The sequence below is a fragment of the Amphiura filiformis genome, chromosome 20 (assembly GCF_039555335.1).
Source record: "Amphiura filiformis chromosome 20, Afil_fr2py, whole genome shotgun sequence".
Classification (NCBI taxonomy): domain Eukaryota; kingdom Metazoa; phylum Echinodermata; class Ophiuroidea; order Amphilepidida; family Amphiuridae; genus Amphiura; species Amphiura filiformis.
In genome coordinates, this window is record NC_092647.1 from 18,518,597 (window position 1) to 18,546,391 (window position 27,795).

At 40.0% G+C, this 27,795-nt stretch overlaps 2 protein-coding genes across 2 annotated transcripts in view; both read right to left on the bottom strand.

The window, feature by feature from the left end:
* Positions 1 to 1,040: 1,040 nt before the first annotated feature.
* Positions 1,041 to 27,795, bottom strand: part of LOC140142176 (uncharacterized) — a 34,185-nt gene continuing 7,430 nt past the window's right edge. Inside the window, 46 exon segments of the mRNA XM_072164143.1 lie at positions 1,041 to 1,187; positions 1,866 to 2,087; positions 2,792 to 2,863; positions 3,574 to 3,677; positions 4,074 to 4,419; positions 4,809 to 4,880; positions 5,300 to 5,569; positions 5,834 to 5,941; positions 6,298 to 6,405; positions 6,892 to 6,945; positions 7,232 to 7,285; positions 7,695 to 7,802; positions 8,074 to 8,114; positions 8,117 to 8,201; positions 8,203 to 8,343; positions 8,738 to 8,845; positions 9,241 to 9,654; positions 10,005 to 10,166; positions 10,660 to 10,812; positions 10,983 to 11,081; positions 11,260 to 11,367; positions 11,369 to 11,422; positions 11,704 to 11,802; positions 12,008 to 12,106; positions 12,363 to 12,461; positions 12,676 to 12,729; positions 12,941 to 12,985; positions 13,310 to 13,363; positions 13,699 to 13,797; positions 13,962 to 14,381; positions 14,534 to 14,587; positions 14,951 to 14,998; positions 16,784 to 17,015; positions 17,982 to 18,175; positions 18,177 to 18,469; positions 18,745 to 19,173; positions 19,805 to 20,150; positions 20,153 to 20,232; positions 20,571 to 20,996; positions 21,300 to 21,719; positions 21,984 to 22,415; positions 22,784 to 22,794; positions 22,995 to 23,091; positions 23,094 to 23,405; positions 23,575 to 23,991; positions 24,480 to 24,971. Coding sequence (XP_072020244.1) covers positions 1,041 to 1,187; positions 1,866 to 2,087; positions 2,792 to 2,863; positions 3,574 to 3,677; positions 4,074 to 4,419; positions 4,809 to 4,880; positions 5,300 to 5,569; positions 5,834 to 5,941; positions 6,298 to 6,405; positions 6,892 to 6,945; positions 7,232 to 7,285; positions 7,695 to 7,802; positions 8,074 to 8,114; positions 8,117 to 8,201; positions 8,203 to 8,343; positions 8,738 to 8,845; positions 9,241 to 9,654; positions 10,005 to 10,166; positions 10,660 to 10,812; positions 10,983 to 11,081; positions 11,260 to 11,367; positions 11,369 to 11,422; positions 11,704 to 11,802; positions 12,008 to 12,106; positions 12,363 to 12,461; positions 12,676 to 12,729; positions 12,941 to 12,985; positions 13,310 to 13,363; positions 13,699 to 13,797; positions 13,962 to 14,381; positions 14,534 to 14,587; positions 14,951 to 14,998; positions 16,784 to 17,015; positions 17,982 to 18,175; positions 18,177 to 18,469; positions 18,745 to 19,173; positions 19,805 to 20,150; positions 20,153 to 20,232; positions 20,571 to 20,996; positions 21,300 to 21,719; positions 21,984 to 22,415; positions 22,784 to 22,794; positions 22,995 to 23,091; positions 23,094 to 23,405; positions 23,575 to 23,991; positions 24,480 to 24,971 — 8,282 coding nt within the window.
* On the bottom strand, positions 25,534 to 27,791 carry LOC140142943 (uncharacterized). The gene is given in 4 exon segments (XM_072164970.1): positions 25,534 to 25,661; positions 25,852 to 25,942; positions 25,944 to 26,275; positions 26,738 to 27,791. Coding segments are annotated over 4 exon segments (1,017 nt in total). The 5' UTR covers positions 27,204 to 27,791.

Sequence of the window (27,795 nt, forward strand, 5' to 3'; positions counted from 1 at the left end):
GTGCCGTTTTTAACTACTACTACTACTTCTACAACATAGGTTTTAGTTATCAAAAGTGCAATATAAAAATATATTTCTCCTAAAATATGGATTGGACTTACTACCAGCCTGAGGAAATTCTGGGAATTTTACGAAAAAAGATCAGCAATTTTTGAGTTCACTGTTCGTCCCATTACTTTCATTCGTGATGAAGTCATAAAAACAGAACTATGTACAAAGTGTGTCGCACCGAAGCGGGATTTCGCTCATTCAATTCCATTCTTCACACTCCAGCCCTTCAGCTGCTTAAATTTGTAATTTTTTGGTATGTGTACCATTTCTCACAAAAATTGCTGATTTTTCAGTTTAAAAATTCCAAAGCACCATGATTTTTGTTAATAATATGATAAACTGTAGATCAATTTGGCAAGAATGTTAGCTTATATCTCGATAGGTAACTTTACACCCTCTTGTAAATATTTATTAGTTCAGTCAAATATCAAATTATCATACAAGAGTCTTGACAAATTGTCACCAATAGCATGTTTACATCTTTTTGTACAATGTTACTTCTACATTTTAACATTCTGGGTGTTGAGCTATCCTACCACCTATTATATTGACCACTGACATCCAATCGTATATAAAAACATTTTGTCTAGCACCATGGGTTAATAAAACCCTTAGTAATAAAAATATCCTTGTCCATGATTGGTTGAAGGGTACATACACAAATCTTTTGAATACTTAAAAAACAATTTTTTTTCAAGCACCATTTAAAAAAATGCACATCATTTGTTCCAGAAAAAATAAGTTCCCTAAATATTAAAAATGTTGACACTGTGAAGTATACTACAGTCTGTGTTTAGAACTAACCGTTAGGGGCGCTGTGTTTGTGAGAAACAGACCTGAAAGAGCGGACTACTTTACTTCTACGACCCAGAACAAACTAGTTAACGGGGGAACTTGTTTAAATTTTTTTTTCTTAAATAAAAATATCCTAGCTGAAGCGGGTGTCTAGTCTCCAACGGAGTCTAAGCCAGCAAAAGGGGTAGGAACATTTAAACAAAACAGACTGCACCCATTTCTATGCCAAATTGTTGGTTCTTGTTACCAATATCTGCTGGTGCGACATCAATGAATGGTAGACGAGTGTTCTTGGTGGTTACGTATTCGATAATTGTCTTGCTCCATTCATTAGTGTGTGCCTGTAAAGAACAAAAACGAGAAAGATGTGGTTACAAAAACGGTGTATGTGGTCAGGTAAGCTTATCACTATTCATAGCAAGGATCAGTGGTTACAAAATGGTATTGGTGTTCAAGTAAGCCTATCACTATTGAGGATCAAAGTTGCTTGAAATTATACAAGTTATTGGTAATCATATGGTTTGTCTGATATATATTTATCTGAAATTACTCATGTCAAATTTTAGAATTTTTAATTTTCACCATAAATGGAGTAACCATATTGTGGTAATGAGCCCTCAATGAACATTTCCTACAAAAACTAGCACAACTTCAGATAACTGAAATTTTGAGGAAATTCCAAGTTTTCAAAATTTAAGAAATATGCAATCATCAAGAGGGAATCTTGAGCTTCATTCCAGGGGAATCCACATTTTAGTCCAGCTCTGTTAAAGAGGAAGCCCCACCAGAGAAGCTCTTCTGGGGTGAACCAAACCTGCCTGGTTATCAAATTAATCAGTGTCACAGATATCTCTGAATTCGACAAGAGCTAATTGATGCAATAACATTAAAACATCAATTTGAATTAGCACCTGTCAAATTCAGAGATAACCTTGTCAATGATTAATTTGATAACCAGGCAGGTTTGGTTCACCCTAGAAGACCTGCACTAGTTTAGAGCGAGTGACTGATATACTTACATAACATCCATCTTCTACTACATCATAACTGAATTTGCTTGATCCGCCGACAGAGAGTTCTATCTCGCTGCTGGTCATGACCTTAAGTGCTTTCTTTGTGTTTCCTGCTTCTTCATCAAATACAGCTACTGAGTTCAAGCAATGATATGTGAGGTTCTGGCGAGCTTGTGTTGTTAACAATCTTAAGAAAGTCATCTGTACTGCATCGTTGACATAGGTGAACTGTGTGGGATAAAAATATTAAACATGTGTTAATCAACTTTGGAGATGCAGATTTAAAATCTCTCACAAGAAGCATCAGAAATTGTGCTCTTTGTCTCTCCCTGAATGATTGATATTGATTGATCTAGAGAGTGAGCAACCACTTCATTACTTGATTGACCTACATATTGTGCTCTTTGTCTCTCCCCAATTGATATTGATTGATTGGTTGATTGATTGATTGATTGATTGATTGATTGATTGATTGATTGATTGATTGATTGATTGATTGATTGATTGATTGATTGATTGATTGATTGATTGATTGATCTAGAGAGTGAGCAACCGCTTCATTACTTGATTGATCTACATATTGTGCTCTTTGTCTCTCCCCAATTGATTACTTGATTGACCTACATATTGTGCTCTTTGTCTCTCCCCAATTGATATTGATTGATTGATTGATTGATCGATCTAGAGAGTGAGCAACCGCTTCATTACTTGATTGATCTACATATTTGCCAATCAACTACTGGTTTGATCAACTGAAATTTATTTGTTGATCAATAGATAGATTATTTTAAACAATTTATCAATGATTGGTTGGATTAATGATTTATTTGATCGATGCCAGGACAGAAATGGATAAGAACTGAAATTACCACAGATCCATAATCTGTTTTGATTGGTTAATTATGTGACCAATCAGAGCCAGTGTTACTTACTTGTTCTCCTCCCTCCATTGCACCGAAGTAGACATGTTTGCTTGCACCACTGTACCATGGGGCTTTACGTGTCTGAAAAAAATTAAGCAATAGGGAAGATAATTAGGCTATTTAATTTCTACTTGTTGTCCCAGGTAAAAAACATTTTTGATCACAGATAGCTATTTAATTTCTACTTGTTGTCCCAGGTAAAAAACATTTTTGATCACAGATAGCTGAAACTGCATATTATTGTACAATTGTTGCTATTATACCGGCTACTTTTTTGGAATCTTACTTCCCAATTATTTTAGCGCTGAATCCTTTCTATGAAATGTTATCAATTTGTATCCAATAGCAGTTCAATTCAGTTTAATTGGTTGAATGTTGAACCTTCCATCCTTTCTATGAAATGTTATCAATTTGTATCCAATAGTAGTTCAGTTCAGTTTAATTGGTTGAATGTTGAAACCTTCGTAACTTCAATTAAGTGCTAAATTACTCGCACTTTTAACAGTAAGATTTCTACTCTACCCCTTGCACCACCCTTAACTCTCTTTACACGGGTGTCGACTGCAGACGACAAGTTTCAATTTTTTTTTAAAGTCAAAATTTCAGAAATGTGAATTTTCATGACCATATTTGGCATCAGCATGAAAAATGCATTAAAATGAGTATAAACAAGCCTAGTATTGGTTCAGTGGTTCTTGAGATAGCTCTTGATATTTTGAGAAAATATCTCAAACCTTGGGACTTCTTATGTTGAAGCCTATGGCTAGCATGCAGAGCATTAATATACTTACAGCTGGCTGTTGTGGTAGAACACAGCTTTCGCTGGTCTGTCTGTCACACCATACTTCAATGGCATCCTCGCGGCAGCCACGGTTGGGATCAATGAAGTACATACCTGCAACAAGAAAGTAACATGCCCTGGTTTAAGTCTTAGGATAAAAAGTAGATGTCCACTGATAGCTAGTAGGTGTTGGAGAACCAATTATTCATATGAAATTTCTTATTAACTAGGGAGTTTACAACAGACTTGCCAGAATCCTCTGCAATTCCTAATGACACATGTAGCAAAAACACTTGTATCACTTTGCACAGGTTCCGTTTGTTTTCATGTTGAGAATAGACTGGCTAAACATGGGTCGATAGTCATGAAAAAAACATATTCTGCAAGATCAGCAAGGGGCTCCATTCATTGAGGTACTTTTTGTCGCATCAACCCATGTTGCATTGATAGCGAATAAATATGAGAGAAATGCATTATGGGAAGTGCTAGATATTTTCTCTGATTACTTACCACTTTCTTTGCTTGGATGACTCAAGAAGAGATCTTTGCATGTGCGTGCTGGGTTGGTTCTTGTGCCTGTTGGTTTCTTCATGCTCTCAATCTGTTCGTTCAATGATGCCAAAGCGGCCATGATTTCCCTGTCGGTCAAGTCAACATTGCCTTCTTTGCCCTGTGCTGCACGCGATGCATCATCGCCGTAGTAGCCGTATGGATCTGGTCCCTTTCCGCCTCCAGTTTGTGGGTAGGTTACGCCATAGAGTCCTTGCACCTCGCCTGGTGGACCTGGTGGACCTGAGGTACCTGCAGGTCCTGGTGGACCTGCTGGACCGGATTCACCACGAGGACCTCTTGGACCCTACACATTGGAAAGAAACATCATAGAATTTATAACTTAGTGCACTTTTGTTCACCCATCTAGTCACTATGCCCTGTAAACTAGGTTTTTATTTTCAGTCCAAGTTTTCCTTTAACCCTCTTCAAGCGGGTGTTGATTGCAGCCAACAAGTTGCAAATTTTGTTTAACAATTCAAAAATTTCAGAAAATGTATGTATTCATGACCATATTTGGAATCAACGTGAGAAGTGCATTGAAATGAGTACAAACAAGGCTAGTAGTATTGGTTCAGTTTTTTTTAAATAGTTCTTGATATTTTAAGAAAACATCTCAAAACTTTGGTCTTTTTTATGTTGAAGCCCATGGCTAGCACAAACATGAACCAACTGATACAACCTAACACAACTTACCTCTGGACCATCAAAACCACGTGGGCCTGGAGTACCATCTTTACCATTGCTTCCGCGAGAACCAGCTGGACCCTATTGAGGCAAGCAAGGTGAAAATATACCATTAGAAGAATATATTTAATACATGACTTGGATTGATACAAAATAAGAGCAGTAGGAGGTTAAATTCACGAGATTTGATCATCGTGTCATTTCATCTTGAAATCTTGTCCACAAATGGCTTCAATTGAGCCATTATTTCACAAATATTCAGCTTTTTGAAATTTTACACAATAATAATGCCAAAATGGTCCAATTGCGTTTTAATGTTGAACAAGATTGAAGCCATTCAAGTTTTAAATTTTTCATTGTTTCATCTCTCTGCTGAATTAAGTACAACAAATTAAAATCTTGGATCACATTTTCACATGGTCGGGTCAAGTTTGACTAGTCTTTGCACCTTTACAAAACTTCCCTTTCTAGTACCAAGTAACAAATCAACATGTACTTACACGTGGACCTGGACCGCCTGGCTCGCCAGGTGCACCAGGATCACCACCTGCACCGGATGGACCTTGTGGACCGTTCATTCCTGGTACGCCAGCATGTCCCTTGAAACCTCTTGGACCAGTCTCACCACGCTCGCCAGATGGACCCATTGGACCAGCAGGTCCAGATGGGCCAGAAGCACCACGTTGTCCGGCTGGACCTTGTTGGCCAGGGGCACCTTGTGGACCAGATTCGCCACGTTCTCCTTGTGGGCCAGCAGCTCCTGGGGCACCCTGTTAAGACAAAAGTACCAAATTGTTATACAACTTCCCTTGAGATTGAGTTTCCCAAAAAGGCTGCACACTGCAGTAGACTTATCTCCCATCTAACAGGGATGAACATTTATTAATGATTTTATCTTTTTTATGCATCAGGACCAGCATTCAACCTGAAAGTATAACAAAAAGATGGTCTGCAGCGTACAAAACATTGAATCTGCTTTAATTTTAACTTGCTATTTTGTATCTATATCCAGATACTGTTTTAGTAATACTTACGATAGGTCCTGGGGCTCCGGGTGCGCCATTGGGTCCTTGTGATCCTGTGTCTCCCTTGTCTCCACGGGGTCCCGATGGACCACGGGAACCATCCTTACCATCTTGACCCTACAAGACAAAATTAAGAAATGATCAGTATGTTAATAGCACATAACCATGTACTCTAACCCCTATCTCTCCCTAATTACATAAGGATTGAATCTTGATGGTCAATCAGCTTATGGTTTAAAATCCAGCTTTGTTTGCAATTAATTTGCAGACTAACAAAACATGCTTCGTATACGTACAGCAGTTATGACCGCCAACAAACACAATTCGCAAAATTTTGATCTTCGTAGCAATTTATATTGGAACTGCGCATAATTGATATTTTGATCCTTGGTATCAATTATTATTGGGATTGTATAACTAAGGTAGAATCTATACAATACATTTCACAAGGTTGTATTTGCATAAATACTTACATCTGCGCCTGGTTCTCCTGGAGGTCCATTAGGTCCTGAGGGTCCACGTGATCCTGGTGCTCCTCTATCTCCTGAAGATCCTGTTGGGCCAGTGCGTCCGTTCTCTCCCTGGGAAAGGCGAGATATGAAGCAAACTTAGGTTAAATAAGTTATTGAGCTATACAAATTCTACGCGAGCAAATTCTTTTTTTCGGGCATCACATCAGTTTAAACATCCTCACAATAGCTATTGATAGAGGCAAATGTCACTGTTCAAATGCAACTCACTATGGACCACAATGGCCTCATCCCAATGGCATCGCTCAATAACCTCAATTAAACAATCATAGTGCAAAATTTGACCTCAAGTTGCAAAGTATGAATATTAGTACCCAAATTTTCAAAGGTCATTCAATGAATGTGCAAATGTATTGGGGTTAAAGAACTGTGCCTTGATAGATGAGCATGTTGTGGATCCTAGTGACTCGATCCTCCTAACTTTGTGCACAAGAGAAGGTTCCTGCAAGGGTCTAACAATTACTGTAGCCTGGACTAAATGCATCTCTTTCTTATTCAATTTTAAAATTTAAGGAAGAACAAAAACTGTCTACTTACTGCAGGTCCTGGAGGTCCGGATGGACCACGTGCTCCTGGTTGTCCAGCAAGACCCTGGAAATGGGAAAGAAATCGTATTTCAAATTAATAACACTATAATGTGACCATAACATCTGTTTTACATAACAGCTGGCATCATCTTTACAATATAGCAACACATTAGCGTTCTTCTAAACAAATTTTACATGAGTTTTTTTATTTGTTGTTCTTTTTCAATAAAAGACTGCGACATAGAAGATACTCCTACAAGGTCTTTCTGATCTTTTTTGGATGAATTCTGAAACAATTTAACGACAAATGTTTACAATGAAGTGTAGGATACAAATAGTTGCATACTTACCAAAGGTCCTGAGCCACCAGCTGGGCCGGGGGGTCCTGGTGGACCTTGTGATCCCTGAAAAACAAAAATTTCAACAAAGTTAATATCTACTAAGTCGTTATCCAAATTATATTCTTATGAATTCCAATCTTATCGCAAAGCCATGAAGGTGAAAAGTTATCCAGCATTGATCAACAGTTTGCTTTATTGTTTTAAAATCTCAATTTTTCAGAATATCTTTATTTCCAGGGATTCAAAAAGATGTTACATGTATGATATTTCCATTAATCAAGGCAGTTTTTGTTTTTGTGTTTTTTTTTTTTTAGGGTTTTTACTGCACAGCCAAATAAATGTGCAAACTTACTTAGCATTTATTTTTAATTATATTTTTCTTGAATTGGGCGACACCAAATTTCTAACCATCAAGACGAAGATAACAAATTGTGAGTTTATTTATTATTCATGCACAGCAATGCAAACTTACTGGACGTCCGCTGTCACCACTCTCTCCACGTTCTCCATCCTGTCCTGGCAAACCTTGTGGACCACTGTCTCCTGGTCTTCCTTGTGGGCCTGGCTCACCACGTGGGCCCTACAGGTAGTAAATTTTAAGAAAATGTTAAGCGTTTAGTATCATAATTAAATTGCAATCAAGCATCGGGCTCAGGGTATGGTCTCGAGACTAGGGGGCTACTTTTTCTTCCAAATGAATTTTAGAATCACTTTCTGGAAGCACGTTTTTTTTTCGTAAACAAATAGAAATCAATTTTCTCGAAAAACTTAAGAAGTCCTTTAAACAGGCTGATTGAATCATTCCAACTTTAACAAAAGTCTTAAAATGTTTTCTTTGTTTTTGTACTTACTGGTTGACCGTCATTTCCTGATGGACCAGATGGTCCTGGGGTCCTGTTTGTCCTTGTGTTCCTGGTTGACCAACTGGACCCATTGGACCTTGTTGACCAGCTTGACCCTGTGGACCGGTTTCACCACGCTTCACCTTGTGGTCCTGCAGCACCTTGTTGTCCTTGTGGTCCGGCCTCTCCAACTGGACCTGCTGGTCCAGCGGGTCCTGGCTCTCCTCTATCTCCCTGTGAACCTTGTTCGCCTCTTTGTCCTTGTGCTCCTGGTCTTCCCTGTAAGATTATTCATCAAAACACAATAGTAAGCTTTTTATAGTTGCCGTTTGTAACTTTTTTCATGACCATATTTGGAATCGGCATAAAAAATTCATTTAAATGAGTACAAACAACAAGCCTAGTATTGGTTCAGTGATTCTTAAAGATCAAAACTTGGACCTTCAATGTTGAAACCTTGGGGCTAGTACACTGAGCATTAACAATTAACTTACCATTACAGTACACTTTACATAACACGTGTCCTGGTTTGTTTTGTGTGACTTTTTGTTCGCTTGATCGAGTCGCACAGCGCACAATCCGCACATAAATGTGAAATATTAACTCTCAAAAGATTTCAAAGATGTCCAGATTGATAATGAAGATGAAATATATCATATGCAATGGAACTTACAGCTGGGCCTGGGAATCCGGTTGGTCCTGGTGGTCCTGGTGCTCCACGCTCACCTGTTTCTCCTCTTGCTCCTGGTGCTCCAGTCGGGCCGGGGTCTCCGTTATCTCCCTAACAAAAACAAAAATAAAATAAGATTAAATGCAAGATCCGTTTCATCATGTTTGCATGCTTTTTGTTCCTGCAAATACATAATAATGCAGCAAAGTGCAGCACTATTACCTTGCATATATGCCTTCTTGCTTTGGTGCCGGGGGACATTGCCATGAACAGAGCAAACAATGCTTAGTTACTGCTTCCCTAGCTTAATGAATTGTATGACTTGTATTACTCCATGTATGCAACTTAAGTACTTATTTTGATAAACAGAACCTTTTGAAGAACCAAAAACTCAATTTCACATTAAATTGTGAAAATCGAAAGAAATTATGCTTGGGTGTTAACTTTTTTATTTTTTAAGTTCCAAATGAAATTAAATAGACCAATATCTGTGAAGTACTACTTACTGATTCTCCTGGTAGACCAATAGATCCTGGTGGGCCAATGGGTCCGAGCGGGCCCCTATCACCATCTTGACCGGCTGGTCCTGGTGGACCGCGTGCGCCTGATTCTCCTGGTGCGCCACGTGGGCCTGGAAGTCCGGATGCACCACGATCTCCTGGAGCACCTTGGATACCTGGAGATCCTTGAGTACCTTGTTCACCTTTTGGTCCAGCTGGGCCACGAGGTCCATCGTTACCTGCACGCCCTGTCAAACCACGCCTTCCGGCTTGTCCGGCTGGGCCTGGTACACCACGCTCACCTGGCTGTCCACGTTCGCCTCTTGATCCTGGTGGTCCGGCAGGGCCAGTCTCTCCAGCCTGTCCTACTTCACCCTGTGCTCCAGTATCTCCCTGTGGTCCAGCTGGTCCTGGTGGTCCCTGTTCAAAACAAATAATAACATTTGGCATCAATAAATTTTCTCCATGTATATCATAGTGGTAGGATGTATTGAATGGATCATTCATTACCAAGTTGCTTTGATTTGGCCTGTGCCTTTGTCACTCGCAAAGAAAAAATGTCACTCGCAAAGAAAAAATGTCACTCTCAAAGAACTTGAGATATCAATAACTACATTTGGTTGCAAGCATTTACAATTCTGAATGAGGAGCACGTTTTGATTGACCATTATATAAAATTCCGTCTTGGTAGTGAAATATCAGCAATAAAACAATACAGAAATATTTAAAATAATGTTTCTATAAGTTTCATGGAACTTCTTTTTTCTTACCATTGCACCCTGTGCTCCTTGAGCGCCAGCTGCTCCACGTTCACCTTGAGGTCCTGGTACACCTGGGGGTCCAGCCTGTCCTGGGGGTCCTGCTTTGCCCGTTTCACCTTGGTTACCTGGGGCTCCTGTGGGTCCTTGGTCTCCATCATTACCAGCAGCTCCCTGCAAACAAACACCACACCCATGTTAAGATAATCACCTACAGCATATCTGACCACTTATCTACTAGCATTGGTCTTAACCTGTTTATCCAATCCTGTATTGGTTAAAAGTTACTGAATAGCCGATGTCAATACTGGGACATTTTCTATGGAGGGGGTCCTGAGAGGGAGGGGGGGGGTTGAATCCTGAGGGGGGGGAAACCTGGGGGAGAGCAAATTTGGCATTTATATCAAGAGATTGATTTTTGATTGTATTATGGGGATGAATCCTGGGGGGTGAATCGGAGGGGGGGGGGGAACCTGGGGGAGGGCAAATTTAGAATTTATACCAAGGGATTTTAAATGTTTAATTGTATTTGGGGGATGAATCCTGAGGGGGGGGAAACCTGAGGGAGAGCAAATTTGGCATTTATCGGGGGGGGGCTGAATCCTGGGGAGCAAATTTGGCATTTATACCCCATAGGATTCAATGCAAACTTATGATCAGAACATACCTGAGGTCCTGGGGGTCCTGGTGGTCCAACTGCTCCTGGTGCTCCTCTTTGTCCTGCTGGTCCTGCAACTCCTGGACGGCCATCCTCTCCAGATGGTCCTGGTGGTCCTGGTTTGCCATCACGTCCTTCCTTTCCTGGTGCTCCGGTTAGGCCCTGTAAAAATAACGAAGCATCAAAGTATTATCTGTACATTCAAAGTTCATCCTTGATATCAATACAGTTTAGAATCCTCCTACTTGAATTCTATATTAACATTATTAGCCACATTCTATAAATTTAGACTTTGTTAAATTGACTTTGAGATTGTTATAAATGATACATACCCTGGCTCCTGGTACACCAGCTGCTCCTGGTCTTCCTGGTTCACCATCTGCTCCCTTTGCTCCTGGCTCTCCACGTGCTCCTCTCTCGCCAGTATCTCCCTATTGAATGAACAGAAAATAATTGGTAGGTTAGATTCAAACTGATTAGCTTACTGCATAGATTAGGCTATTCTTTTTACAATCTGCACCTTGGTTGAAATCTGGAAAAATTGAAATCTGAAACAATTGTAACTTCAAAATCTGACCATTTTACTGAAGAACTAAAATCAAATCTTACCTTGGGTCCAGCAAGTCCAGGTGCTCCAGCAGGTCCAAGTGGGCCAGTTGGGCCACGTTCACCAGCAGGTCCCATTGGTCCAGCAGGTCCTGGGGCTCCACGTGCTCCCACGATCACCATCTTCGCCAGATTCTCCTGGTGGTCCTACAGGTCCAATTTCACCCTGTAAAGTGAATTGATAAAATTCAAAACATCAGCACAACTCCTTCCTATGTCCCATTTTTTTTAGTATTTTGACTCGACACACCCAACTGTATGTACACAATTGGTCATCATTATTAGCCTTCACTGGATACTCGGTGCTTGTTTTCAAGTGTACTCTTCCAGCCTTCACCAAGCATTTCTGGTCTGTTTATAGATGGGTTTTTTTAACACAGTCGCAATCACCAAACTCAATAGTTACGTTTTCTTTCAATTTCATTACATGTAAATATGGATACTTACACGGATGCCCTGTGGGCCTGGTTCTCCACGTTCACCTGGTACACCTGGTAATCCAGAGTCTCCCTTCTGTCCTGATGGTCCTGGGCTTCCAGTAGGTCCCTATTAGTCACAAGACAAAAAAAAAAATGAATTTGTGTTAGTTTTCTAAGTAGTCAAAGGGATGCTGATTTCCTGTGTTAAGTCACTAGTAATGTGAATGTATGCTTGAGAATTTTATATTATTTTCAGATATCTGGACATGCCATATCAACAGTTAATATGAAATCTGGATGGCTGACGATATTAAGTGTGTACATGTACTTACTGTAGGTCCCTGAGCTCCTTGGAATCCTGGGGGTCCTGATGCTCCTGGGGCTCCTGTTGCTCCCTTAGATCCTGGGGAACCATCACGTCCTGGTGCACCCTGAATATAATGCATACAATCTTAGAATTAAACATCGGTATAATATTGGTATACACTGTACTTTATTTTTATCTTAATACCATAATGAAAATTAAAATGTTGTCATTTCTGTTCATTAGAAATTGGAAAAGAGGAAGACGAAAAAAAGATTGAAAGAGACAAGAAAGAAAGAAAGAGAAAGAAATAAGACTAGAAAAACACACACAGATGGAGAGTCTCAATTTATCAGTATGAGCAAAAGAAAACCAGTATTTACCTGTTGTCCTGGAGGACCTTGTGCTCCATCACTTCCACGTTCACCACGGGTTCCTTGCAATCCTGGGGGTCCACGGGATCCTGGGCTACCGGCATCACCCTTGAAAAGAATGGATTACCAAGTTATTATTAGCAGATTGATTCAGTTTGCGTCAATATTTTGCATCATCAATTTGTTTTATCCTTTGCATCGTTTTGCATGGGTATCAGTGTGTGTGTGCATGCATGCATATGAATGCCCATGTATATTATCTTTTGAGTGCATTAGTAAAAGTTTTGTTTATTTAATTCTATTATTTGAGAATTTCCCTTACCTTGGCTCCTGGGTATCCTGGGCTTCCTGGGGATCCTGGTGATCCTGGAGATCCCTGTTAGAGACAAAGAAGAAACCGACATTACATACCAGGAAAATATGATATCCTAATTCCCCACAAAAATGCACTGAACACTGTTTTGCTTAAAAAATACCAAATGAACTTCAGCAATTAGTACAAGATATGAAGTTTATTTTCTAGATTCTTTGTGACAAAATCCATCATTTAACGGTTCATCTAGGAAGAAAAGAATTGTGCTACTTACTGGTGGTCCTTGTGCTCCTGGTGCGCCATCAGATCCACGTGCACCCTAAAAATGAGAATAAAGACAAGCATTAAATCTCTCAACAAGCCTATGCCTAGCATACAGGGCATTTTTCTATGAGTTTCTCGTATCTATGGTTCCAATTCTGTTAGACAACAGGATGCGCTTCCATTATGGGGACACTGTTTCCGCATAATTCATTACCCCTTGTTTTTTGAGACATTAATATATTTTTTTTATTAATCAAAGCATCTGTCGGCATCGCTGGGCAAGTTTTTGTAACACCAAAAACCAGCTCTCTACCTAAATGACGGTTAGTTCATACATGCTGAGTAGAAGCTTACTGAGCTTGTTTAAGATCATACTTACTGCTTCTCCTGGAGATCCAGTTCGGCCTCTTTCTCCCTGTGGTCCAGAAGGTCCCTAAAGAAGCAAAATTTAAATATCAAGGGTTATTATTAGCAAGCTCAGCAATAGAAGTGCTTTAGGATTATTATTATGTCACGACTTGATGATTGTAAGAAATATTTATTAATTTACTCAACTGAATTCGATTTATTCAGTGTACCATTAATGTTATATTATAATAAGGTGTAAGTAATTATTTCTGATGTTGAGTTGGGAGCCTCTCTATAACACATTCAACACCATCATCTCAAATATTTAATCATTAGAATTCTGCTTACTTGATACAAGTATTACATATACATTGGAATGAGGCCATTTTAATAGTTTCATTTGATCAGAATTGTACTTACTGCGGCACCTGGTTGTCCGGCCTCTCCTGGGGAACCATCATTTCCACGCTCACCCTGTGCTCCTGTTTCTCCCTGTTGTCCTGGTAATCCAGTGAATCCCTGAAGACAGAATAATAATATGGCCATGATTATTAAGCGCAATACATGACAACAATACACAGAAACGATTAATAGTCAATTTTTTCTATTTAGACAGCAAACAGACTATAATGCTACTTTTTCATTTTTCATTTGAATATTGTAATCTCATGATCTCAACTTACAGTGTGTCCTTTGGGTCCTGGAGATCCTGGCATACCTGAGGGTCCTCTCTCTCCAGTAGAGCCACGTGGTCCAACAGGTCCTGGTCCACCATCCTGTCCTCTATCACCATCAGATCCTGGTCGTCCAGATGGTCCGGGTGGTCCGCTTGGTCCAGCAGGTCCTGGTGGTCCAGGTTCGCCAGATTCACCAGATGGTCCCATTAAACCTTGTGCGCCTCTTGCTCCAGGGGGTCCTGGGGATCCACGTGGTCCTGGTGCTCCTTGGATTGCTTGAGGGTACTGGTATCCTGGTAAGCTGGGTCCTTTGAATCCACCACCTTGGCTGGTAGCAGCTCCTGCAAGATTTCCTGGGGGTCCTGGAGGTCCTGGTGGTCCAGGCATACCTGGCATACCATTCAATCCATCAACACCCGAGTCTCCCTGTTGAAGAATATTACTTGCAATTAGTTATCAATAAATTCTTGCATAATACCTGCACAAGAACACTATGTCCAACAGAAATGTAAGCAAGATTATTTATAACAAATTAAATTTTCTGATAATTTGTTACATTGATGATGGTGTCAACTTACTCTTGGTCCTGAGGGTCCTAGATTTCCGGCTGCTCCGTTGTTTCCTCTACCACCCTGAACAAATAAGTAAAAAAATTATCAGTGAACAAATGAAGAACTGCAGCAGCAAAGAGAACAGAGAACACATTTTTAAAGACTCGTGCAACAATGTTAACATACAATTTGGTTGAAAGCAATAGCGTCACACTTTCAGTGGTAACACTGGACCTTCGCTGTCAACTTATTTAGAGGTTAATAACCAGGGGGGACTACATCCCACCTACCCCATTTAGTTATGCCACTGACTCAACACCGACATATCCCAGCTGTGGATCAAACATTCAACATAAGTTCCATAATGCTTGTTTTGCGTTATACATGCACTCAAAATCAAATTAATTACAACAACAAAAAAAGAAGAAAAAAAGTGCTACTTACTGGTGGGCCTGGGGGTCCTGGTAAACCTGCTGGGCCTGGTGGGCCAAACTAAATAGCAAAGAAGGCAAGAAAATACATATATATGTGCACAATACAAGTTATAATACATCCCCCCAGAAGTTAGAATTCAGTATATGCTTTGTCCAAACGACTCGAGAAATTTTCTTTCAAATCATACACACCAATTTGAAATTGCCTGGTTTATTCATCACATTTATCCATATTTAAATTAAATGTTAGCTCAATAGACCCTATGCAATAGTGCATCAACAAAAGCTATATATGCTCCAAGATCTATTCCACAGAATCATTTATCACCATCATTCTGAAATGCCTATTGATAGATTCTTTTTAAGTTGGGTCTGTTGCATAGGGTCTTTGGCAATAGTTGATGGTTATTGCCCCGGGGTTTTGCATGGCGTCTTTGGCAGGAGTTATAACATAGGGAATTAAGCAAGAGTTCTGAAGCCGATTGCATTTAAAATATTGCAGAACATTTAAGCTTTTGCATTTTATTTCACACATGTTACACTATGGATCACAATGGCCTCATCCCAATAGCATAGTTCAATAACCTCAATTAAACAATCATAGTGTAAAATTTGACCTCAAGTTGCAGAGCATGAGTTTATGTACCCAAATTTTCAAAGGTCATTCAATGAATGTACAAATGTATTAGGGTTAAAGAACTGTGCCCTGATTGATGAGCATGTTGTGGATCCTAGTGTTACTCCAGTAGAAATCCATACACCTGTGGATGACATGATCTTTATCTTCCATGCAGGGAGTGTGGATTTTTAAATGGGTTACCTGAATGGCAACTTCCATCTTCCATTTCACACCCCCTGTGTGGGAGATTAAGATGTCTTCCATGAGGAGGTGTATGGATTTCAACTGAATAGGCCAATATCGTGAGGGCCACGCCCGATACAAGTGAAAGCATCATGTGTAGACATTTAATACAAAATTAATTTGTGTGAAATAGGACAAAATGTTCAAAAGAACTGGTTACAAAAACTGCAAAAAGTGGATAGAATTTCATCAAAATGATACAAAGTCAAGCAGAATAGTTGCAAGAGATAATTTCTGCAACCAAAATCCAACTTTGCAAGTTGCACGCTTTCCTTGGTGGTTGGAAATTACTCCCCAGATATTACCCATCACTATGGACCGCAATTGCCTCATCCCAATGGTATAGTTCAATAACCTCAATTAAACTTAAAATAGGGGAAATTTGACCTCAAGTTACAGAGTATGAGTTTTTGTTCCCAAGTTTCTAAAGGTCATTCAATGAATGTACAAATGTATTGGGGTTAAAGAACTGCACCCTGATAGATGAGCATGTTGTGGCTCCTAGTATATGGCTTCAACTTGTATCATTTTGAATGCAACTCCTCATTAATAGAGAAGTTTGCACATTGAGGGCGGATCCAAGTTTATGGGGACCCAGGTTCATAGAAAGTTATTTTTTTTTAGGGGGCCAGAGGATCCGCCCTTGTGCACAACATGGCATTAGCAATAGCATTTCAGCAAGAGTTATTCCATTATCATGCATTGTTTCACATCCACTCTCTCACTTTCACTCAGCTCAGCAAAAACAAAAAAAAATGAAAATAATGCAAGGAAAATGGGGGCAATAATAAATAAAGCAGGTTCAGCAGCCAAGTATATGCAGTGCTTACGTGAACCCCCTCTCTCTTTGCTTTATCATTGCTGATGTACGAGCGAACCTACAGAGAGCGGGGGCCGTGTATACAAACTTTACACTGCACAAGTCATGTTGACAAGTTGCTATGCAAGAACACAGAGCATCCGGTAACTGCGTAAACCTACCACTCCGCTACCAAATTCGCTCATATCAGCTGCCTCGCCTTTTTGACCTTTTTCGCCTCGTGATCCTCTCCTCTGTGATGATGAAGATGGCGATAGCGGAGTGGGGGAAGGGACAAAGAAATGAAAGAAAAAAACAAAACTGTCAGACATTTTGAAAGAAAAATATTTTTTGGAATTCAACTTACGCTTTCTAGCCCTGATCCATCGAATGAGGCTGGTTCTCCTTTTTGTCCTTTATGACCGGGGATACTTTTAATCTGAAAACACAAGTACAAGATTTAAGTACCCTCCCCATTAACAGCATATTTCCCCTTTACAATATTTCTGATTAAACTAAAACATAAATCATTTTTGAATTGCTCATTGTTAATATCGATTCTTCCTCCAAGATTTTTCTTTGTTCTCCTTCCTTCCACATGAAGTAGAGAGACTGGAATAAGCAACTTGAAATTACTGATTTGAAATCTTTTTTATTTTAACCCTCTGAGCACTACCTGCCAATCTAACATTACCTCTGATTGGTCAATTACATGATATCTTCACTTAAATCACCAATCGGAATGGAGATTTGAAAATAATTCACCCCAATTTTTTTGTGTGGTGAAATTATTATAACAATGTTGCTGATGATTGGGCCAATTGATAATGAAAACTTCTTTTTGGCCAATCGGCAGGTAGTTCTCATGAGGTTATGCTTTAGATTTATTACTGTATGAAAAACCAATACTCACTGTTGCTATTATGAAAATGTAGCCAACATCAGTCAAGGAAGACCATCAAGGTGATTGGAAAGAAAAAATAAACGGATTAATTTCTTGCTAAAAAGAAAAAGTATACACATTAATAGCAAATTCTTCTCCATTCCAGTATCCATGATGACTACTTCACCTCCATGATCAAAGCAATTTGACACCTTTATCTTCCATACAGGGAGTGTGAATTTCAAATAGAGTTACCTGAATGGGAGACTAGATTTGAAATTCACACCCACTGTGTGGAAGATTGAAGTCATAGGAGAGGTGAAGTAGTGAAGTTGTTGAACAGCTAACCAAGTGATCTGTAAATCTGTTAGGAGGCAAAGTAACTTGTAAAATCATTTAATAATTCAGGGTAATCAGTGCAGCAAGATTTCAAAGGAATCTTCACATCATGACACTTATCTTCTCGCTCTCACATTCATTCATCACATTAAGTGTACACACATAAAATAACACCACTCAAACAATAGAATAATTTTTTTTTTTTTATCTTCCAACCTGGTGGTTTCTTGGCACACTTGATCTTCTCACAACTGATGTAAGAATTCTCGTATGCCGCTTCCATTGTGAAATCCACCGAGGGTCTATCCCCTCTGGCTAGCTCCACACACAGATGGGTATCCTCGTCGCATTCTGATTTGGTCTCGGTCCACCTGCACAGCAAGATTTCTGAATACTGTCTGTCCTCCAGATGCCAATGCTTGACTTGTCTGCGATGGGGCCAAAGTCTGCTCATCCAACAGGTTACGTGCTCCTCTTCCGTTAAAATCAGTTGTTGTGTAAGTTCTAAGCTTCCACAATCCGTTTCCTCTAGCATCCGCTCCGCTTGATACGGAAGAGACGTCTACGTCAAATTCGATGTTGTTGATGCCAGCCTCCAGTTCTCCCTTGCCGGTTAACTCAAGGCGAGTAGTCTCAATCAGTACACCTGGGGGAAAATAAATAACATATTTCAAGAATCGACTTGCGTTGGGATGATCGATGCATCAATCACCAGTCCTTTAAAGGTTCATCTGGTCATGTTGAATTAACTTATTTGTAATATGAATAATATACCTTACATGAATGTTCATTGCTTGCATGTTATCTTTGACTTTGTTAATTTACTTCAGACATGATCAATCAATCAATCAATCAATCAATCAATCAATCAATCAATCAATCAATCAATCAACCAATCAACCAATCAATCAATAAACTTACCTTGGCAATCAATACTCATACAATCCGTAAGAACTGAAGGATCTGGGACTGCCATGAACTCAAAATCAGGCCTGGGACTGCTTCCCTGGCGAAGATCAGCACATATGTATCTGACATCCTGACATGTATGGCCAGTCATGTCAAAGTTGATGTCAATAACTCCAAAATTAATTGGATCCCCATTGCCATAGGCAGGCATATCGGCTTGTCTTCTGGAGAGGGTGTAGTAAGACTGAGGGGAGTATCTTGGGCCCTGGCCTTGTATACTAGTACTTCCATACACTGTCAATTCCCAGAGTCCTTGGCCAGATGCTGCTCCGCTGTCTCGTGTTGTAGCAGCATCGAGATCGAACATAATGCGGTTGAAGCGAGAGCCCTCAATTACCCCACCAGTGAAGATGGTTGTCATGAGGTCATTGATTTTTACAGCTGTAAATAATAAAATATCACATTTATTACTTAGTTGGGATTTCAAACACAAGTTATACCACATTGAACTGAAAAGCTTGATATCAGCACCATTTACCATCACAATTTGTTACAGGTCTCAACAATTTTGAGGTTGGTTTCATTCAGTTTAACAAGGTTAACCTAACCCTATGGTAGTGTGTATTTAAGGAAGCATTTCCAAGGTGTGCCAATATACTCTGCAATTGATGTTAAACAACGAACAAAAATATATTTTCTGGATAATTTCTTTAATATTTTTTATGCTTTCTCATTGATGACTGATAGTACCCAATGCTAGTTTCATACTTTCCTGCCACTTGCTGCTCAGCATCACTGCGCAGTCGCACCAGAAATGCTAGCGGTTGATGACCAGTGGCAAGCCGATATATATCAATCACTCCACTGCTTTACTCAAAGGGGCAGATCACTAGGAGTTGAATGTAATGTGGCGGCGCTCCAACATACGAGAACAGAAAACAATTTTTAGCAATGCTGAGCCACAACATTGGCTTTCCTAGTCATGTCGCTGCCACTCAGTGTCACGCTGTTCAGCGGCAAGCGGCAGAAAGTATGAAACCAGTATTAGTCGAATTATGAAGACTTGACTTACGTCTCTGGCACTCGTACTCTTTGCAGTCTACGATGGAATCACCACCATTTGAGTAGGTCACATCAAAGTCCGGGTTTGGTTGGAACCCTTTGGCAAACTCCAGACAGAAATACTTCCATTCGGATCCGCATCCCAGCTGAGTGAAGTCGAAATCCCCAGCTAACTGGTCAAAGTTCATGGAGTACCCAGGTGTCATGTCTGTACCGGCAGTTGGTTTATCCAAGATCTGTCTTCTATACCCAAGACGTTCGCCAGCACCCACTGGGCTTCTGCTGCCAAAGATTCCAAAACGCCACAAGCGTTCTCCGGTTACTCTTGATGCGCCACTGAGTGAGAACACGCCAACGCGTCCATAACAGCGGTGTCTGGTTTGTCAGAGATGACCTTTCTGGCTTCCAGAGTCCACTCCATACCAGTGATCATCAGTCCTGCATGGAAAAATTGATTTGGGAGAAACTGACATTACACAATTGCAGCAAGAATATCAATCCCTCATAACTTAATCATTTGAAATGTGATTTAAGTAGCAATGAATTATACTGTTGTAAAGTAAGTTCAGAAGTTATCAGTGAAGGGTGCTAGTAAGACAATAATGTTCTTAACTTTAAAACTGCATGATATTTCCAATCAGCGGAAACGTTTTACAACAATTCAATGCACAATGACTGCATGGAACCAAATTTATTTTGCTTTAATTCTGCATAATATTTTCCTAAGAATACTGGCTAAGTGAAAATAAAGCAATTTCCAGTTTGTAATTTCTTACCCTGGCAGTTTTCCACACGGAAACAGTCGATCAGCACCTCCCTATTGGGCCTAGCCTGAAACTCAAATGATCTCAGTGGGTTCTTGTCCAACTCCGTACACAGATACTGCACATCTCTGCAGCTCAAGTCAGTCATGTCAAAAGTAGTATACACATTGGGATATCCAATGGTGGCCCCAGCTTCCATCAAAGGTAGACTTGCATGATATGCTGACAGCACGTTATCTTGTCTGTTCATCTGAGGGCCGCTACCATCGGGATTACTGCTGCCGTACAATGCCATGATCCACAAATCTAGTCCCTGTCGTACGGTGCTACTATCGTCTGCAGATTGGGCGACAGTGGTGAAGACGACGGTGTTATCGGTTGATCCTTCTTGGAGGACCAGGCTATCCGGAGTGGTTACTTGCCCAGTAAGGACAACAGCTGCAATGAAATAACAATTCAAAATTTATAAGATGCTGGCATACAATACATTTACATTATTTGAATTTTGCTATGTTACTACAATGATCGTCTGGTTCAAAACTTTTTGATGCAACAAAAAGAAATCAATTTGAAATCCATACACCCCTTATGGAAGACATAACACAAGGGGTGTAGATTTCAAATGGAGTCACCCCTTCAGGTTACTCCTTTTGAAATTTAAATCCATGTGCAAGAGATTAAGGTCATGTTTTCCATAGGGGGTGTACGATACCAACTGGAATAGCCCAATCTTCAACTTACCTTGGCAACTGACTTCCTGGCAAGATATTAAACTATCTCCTCCTGTCGCAGTTTGGAAAGCAAAGTCTGGATCCGATCCGGCTTGTTTGGAGAATTCCAGACAGATGTACCTAAAATCAGTGCAGCCAAGTGGGTTCATATCAAGCCTGATACCACCTAATTGAAAATTAATCGGAGCCGGTGGGCTCAACTCCCTAGCCTGATTGTAACCATCCAATATCTGGGCACGAGGAACTACCCGCCTTCCGCTACCATCTGCTGCGGTACTCACAAACAGACCAAGTTGCCATAAGCGTAGACCGTCTACATCCCGACTGTCTTCGGTAGTGAGGGCATCGACATCAAAGGTGAGAGTTGCCATCTCGCCATAGGAGTAACGGCTGGCCTCGTATGTCCAATCAAGTGCAGTGGCAATTACACCTGCAAAGCAAATGTCAAATACAACACTTAAATATTTTGATCTTTGATTTCTGGATATGATCCAATTTTTTTTTGGATTTTCTGGATTTATGATCAACCAATACTAAGCTTCTTTGTATTCATTTTAATGCATTTTCATGCAGAAGTTAAATATGGTCATAATTCTTAAATTTTGTAACTTTTTTAAGGTTTTCAACTTGTCGTCTGCAGTCGACGCCTGCATGGAGATTCAAATCAACCCCACTTGGCCTTAGAAGTACCTACCTATACATCGATCTGCCATGCTCACACAATCTGTTAGAACAGCATCATCCGGTCTTCCAATCATTGTGTACTCGATACTTGTAGATGGGTTTGGTTTCAAAGTCACACACATGTATTTCGCCTCCTTGCAGGTAACACCACGCATGTTTAGATCAACCTCTATGGATGTCATGTCCAAGGTGTCAATAGGTTCTAGAGCCACATCCTGATTGGGTTGTTTCAGAACATTTGATTTCAATGAATACTGACTCCCACTACCGTCCATGTTTTGGCTCAAGAATACATCGGCCTGCCACATGCTTGTTCCTGCAATGATATTAGCGTCTGCTGCCGGGATACCTTGGTAGTTGAGGACAAATTCATTGCTGCGTTGGTTTTCTACCAAGGGCTGTGTGCCGGTTACATCGGTAACTGTGTCTGTGAATATGGCCTCTGTAGCAGGAAGAAGAGAGAATTGTTGGATCGACAGTTAAGTTTTATCATAAAATGTTTTTTTATAGCAAGTTCATTACAAAATACATGGGTTTCTATATATAGCATTCAAGTTTAAATGGTTACAAGTACAAATTTTTATCCTAATCTCTTAAAAGCCAAAATGAGTTCCATCAGAAAATCCATTCACCTCAAATGGAAGACATGACATTTCACACATACACTCCATTTGAAATCTATACCCTCTGTGTGGGAGACGAGTCGTCCAAAGGGGTGTATTGATTTTAACTGGAATAGCTTTACTTCAATGGCACAGACTATGAAGATAGCTGAAAATTGACCTCATGTTTAAGTACAAGTTCTTGTACCATGTATGAACCTATTGGGTGGAAGAACTGTGCACTTACAGATGAGCATATTTAAGATCTTGGTGCATGTTTGAGAAAACACAACAGTTTAAAGCTAATCATGCTGCAAGGTTTTAAAAAAGAAACTTACTCAAATTGCATTTCTGTGGTTTGCACGATACAAGGGTGTCCGTCTTAGAAGCTGCCCTCCACTGAAGTCTCCTCCAATTACAGGTGCCACTGGTTCTGGGGTTCCTCTTCACCGACACGGAAACTGTAGTTGGGCACAGGTTCATCACCCTGGGTGAATTCCAGACAAACATAATCGTGTCGGTGCACCCAATAGAGCCAATATCGAACATGGTTTCCACATCATTGATGATCAATGGAGTACCACTGGTCAGAGAGGTGCCAGCTTGGGCCTCGCTGAGTGTTTGTGTTACTAGACCAAAACGATCGCTAGATCTGTCGCCTGGTATCTCAGTCCTGGATCCAAACATGCTCATCTTCCACAAACCTTCACCGCTAATGCTTCGGCTGGCTTCAGAGACAAATACAGTAGTGTCAAGGGTCACCGGGGTTGCCTTTCCTGGTACAGTGTTTTCGGCCTCCAAGGTCCACTCAAAATCAGTGAGAATAACTCCTGTATAAGAAAAGAAAAATTTTGTGAAAAAGTTAAAAATTACAGTTTTGATCAGAATTGTCATGAATTGGAAGAGTTTGCATTGCGTGTTAGCACTTTCAAAATATTAACAATCATCAAAACATTGGTATGATACCTTTTAAACCTAAATATTAGAAAAATTACATACCTGCACATTTTAATGGGTTGCAGACTTTAAGAACACTGTCATCTGGCTGAGCCTGCAGGTTGAAATCTGCCGTGGGAGCTGGGCCTTTCATCAATTTCACACACAACACCTTTGCTTGTTCACAAGTTACTTCAGAGAGATCGTGGGTGTACGCTACTTGACCATACATGAGTGATCCTCCAGGCTTTAAAGTCTCGTCGGATTGAGCAGAGTTGAGAATCTGGGACTGCACTGCGTATCTCATAGGAGATGTAGCCTCTGTCGTAACCCATGCCTCTAGTGCCCATAAGCCTTCACCGGCGACACCTCTTGATGAAGGGTCTGCTTTCGCTGATGATGTCAAAACTAGGCGGTTTTCTTCTCCTTCGGAGATCTTGTTTTCAGCTAGTGAAGCCAGTAGTTCTACCAGCACAACATCTGCAAAATACATCAAATTAATGGCATAGTAAGTGCTGTTCTTGTGTATTTGCTGTAACAATCACACTAACCGACAAAGTCAGATTAATTTATGTTAAATGATTAAGTCATGAAAAGTCATGAAATATTATTTCATAACTTCATGGGCACTGCTATGTCTTCTTAGAACTCTGGATTAGTTTCAAAAAGGGCTATTATATGTATTGATCCAATCAGAGATATGATAAGAAAAAGCCAGTAGGGGTCAAGGGGATTATAATCCAAAAGCTCTTTTTTGATTGGCTACTCAGATGATTTGATCAAGTAATTAACCTATCCGAAGCATTGTTTCTTTTAGATATGTTTCTTTTAGGTTATTTCTTATTGGATCATGTAATTAACCAATCGGGAGCATTGTTTCTTATATTAGATCAAGTAATTAACCAATCAGAAGCATTGTTTCTTATATTAGATAATTTAATCAACCAATCAGGAGCATTGTTTCTTACCTTTGTTGCATTGCACTTCTTGACAGCTAGACAGTATATTTGTATCCCCTTTTCCAGACAGACTAAAATCATTATTCCCTGGTACAGTCAGCCTAGATCCATCGGTATCCCCTCGTCCTAGCACATCATACTTGAAATCTGGATTGGGCGTTTCGCCTTGAGTGAATTCCACACACAAGTATCTGTATTCGCTGCATCCCAGATATGCAACATCAAAAGTGGTCTCGACATTGTCCAGTTCCAATGACCGTCCCTGCAGTAGTGTGGTGCCTGCTTGTGAATTGCTGAGGACTTGTTCTTGGTAGTCAAGTTGTGATCCGGTACCATCCACATTCTGGCTGCCCCAGACACCCATTCGCCAGAGACCACTGCCGGTTAGACCTCTGCTATCATCGGTCATTGATACCTCGGCATCAATGATCAGTGAACCTTCCTGATTGATGATTACATTGGCCGTCTCATAACTCCAGTCTAGAGCTGTTGCTGTCACACCTTTTTTTTCAAATTATGGAAAAAAAAATGAAGATGTTGCAATTAGTATAATTTGTACACATAATTTGCATCATGTTTGGAAGAATTTCATCAAAAGAGATTAAATATTGCATTTAGAGAAAATAAGAAATATGATAGCACAGCTTTTACAGAGAAATTGATTTTATATAAGTAGAGAGAAAGAAAGAAATTTTAAATAATGCGAATTTAGTTATACAGGTTTTAAAGCAGAACAAAAATGGCTTGCAGGATTAAAAAAATAATAAAGAAACAAAATATGATATAATTGTGGAAATATAACAAGAATTGTGTGCTGAAATTGGATTGCAAGGAAGACTGCTGGATTGACAAGGTACGAGGAAGACAATGGAAGGCAAAAAGAGGCAAAATTAAGCATAAAGACATATCAAGTTAGGGTATGGAAGGCACAATAAGACAATAATTTTAACGACATATCAAGTTAGGGTGTGCTAAGGTAGGAAGGGAAGGTAACGGTAGGAGAGGCACTTCAACAATAGAAGTTTTGGCAAAAGGTTGCATATCTGCTGCATTCAGGTGCACATTAGGCAGGTACCAGATAGCCCAGCCTTGGGCGGCAGGTAGTCATTAAGCAGGTATCAAATTGCCCAGCCCTGGGCGGTAGTTTCAGCTTGGTAGTTTGCAGTTCTGTTGCACTGGATTGGTTGTCAGCTATAAGTAGGAAGTTAAGCAAAGGAATAAGGATTTTGCATCAAGGTTTTTGATATACTCGGCAAATATAGCAAATCGGAAAATTATCAGCATATTATAGAGCCAGGTCCGACATCAGCAGCAGGGGTAGCAGCAGCTTGGTGAGAAGCTTGGCGAGAGGCTACATCTTTTGTATTGTAAATCTACAAACCTCCACAGTGGACTTCGCTACAGTCTTGCAAAACAGATTCATCCGGTACAGCAGTCAAAGTATAGCCAATACTAGCGGATGGATTTTTTTTCTAGCCTCATACACACATACTCAATTTGTGTGCAGGTTACTCTGGACATGTCAAAGTTCACTGCTACTCGTCCATATTGAACTTCTCCCCCTGGTTCTAAACTCATACTCGCTTGTCTTCTGTTTAATACTTGCACTTGAGGTTCGATTTCAAATCCTAGCCCATTTGGGTCTGCGCTACCAAACATTGTGACCTGCCAGAGGTCATTACCCACAATGCCTGGGGAATCCTCAGTGGATATTGCCTTGACATCAAATTCAAGGGAGTTGGTTGCTATGGTTTCGACTAGTTTGCCATCCTCTAGTGGTGCCAATAACCTCTTCATTTTGATTTCTGAAAAATACAATGGGAATAACATTTTGAGCAAATAATTCAACTAAAGATGAAACTTTTTAAGAGAAAACCTTAACTCTCGATAGGATGGGGTTAACTAGTTTTGCCATGTCTAATTAAGCTAATATTTTAATAGCCAATATTGCCAAAGGTCAATAACTATTTTTGCAATGTCAAATCATTTTATCATTAGCATAATTACTTCAAACTTTATATTTAACAACTTTAAGCCAATATTAATATAAAAAAAGCCAATTTTACGAAATGTCAATTTTCAAATACTGAAGTGAATAAATAAGGCAACTTTTGACGGTTTAAGGCAAAGATGGTCCTTTCTGCAATAGCTGCTCTATGCTACATGTGCACTTTCAAGTGCTTTAATATCACAAATCTAACACTTGGCAGCTACTGCAGATAGGGCCTTCTTGCCCCAAACCCTCGGATGTGCATTGCTTTACTCACCTGCTCCACAATCCAGCCTCTTGCATGTGATGAGTGTGCCGGCTCCTGTCTCAGTGAAGAAGTAAAAGTTTGGATCTGGCGCATCGCCTCTCCCGTACTCCAAACATATATGATCTACATCAGCACCAGCACAACCAACTGAACCAATATCAAAACTAGCTCTCAAGCCATCAAACTGCAGAGCACCAACTGCACTCTCTAAAGTCAAATCCTGTTGGGGTTGCAAGAGAAGCTGCTCACTAAACCCTACACGTTCACCGTTTCCGCTCGGATCTCGAGTACCAAAAAAGTTGACTTTCCACAGACCTGTGCCGCCGATATCCTTGAGTGACTTGGCTGTAGCGGTGGCATCTATCACTAGCGGTACTTCCTCACCAACTGTGATGGGCCCTTGTGGGATATAATCCCACTCTAGACTTTCCGCAAACACTCCTACAAGACAACATGGTACAATCCAAACACTCATGATTCATGTGAAACCGAGCTTGAGACAAAATTATCCGTATTCACCAAGTCATTCACCATCGTAGTGTGACGTCAAAATTGATCATTGCCAGGTCTACTGGTTCATGCTATCTGTGTTCAGAACCACGATCAAAATGCACAACACTAAGTCAATGGATTGCTAATGGGTGTGCAAACCAAGCATGAACTAGTAACCAAGGTATGACGTATTCACTTCGAGGGTGAATAATGACCTCATTGCTAATGGCATAGCATATCGACTCTCGCAGAAAAAATGGCAGCTCAACATTTAATTTGAAAGTTGTGGATAATGAGAGTTTGGCACCTTATAACAATCAAGAGGTCATTCTAAAATATTTTCCACATGATCAGTGTTACAAACATGATCTGTGTGAGATCCTAGCGATTAGGGTTTATTTATGTTCCAATCATTGAGTTTTGACTTATCAAGCACACAATTATCAAACCAAGCAGTCACAATTTTTTTCCATACAATAACTAAAAATAATATAATATGTTAAAAAAAAATCTTGGGTCCACCAAACAATTTCTTACTGAAAACAAAAAGCTCAATTTCACTAAAATCAATGAAT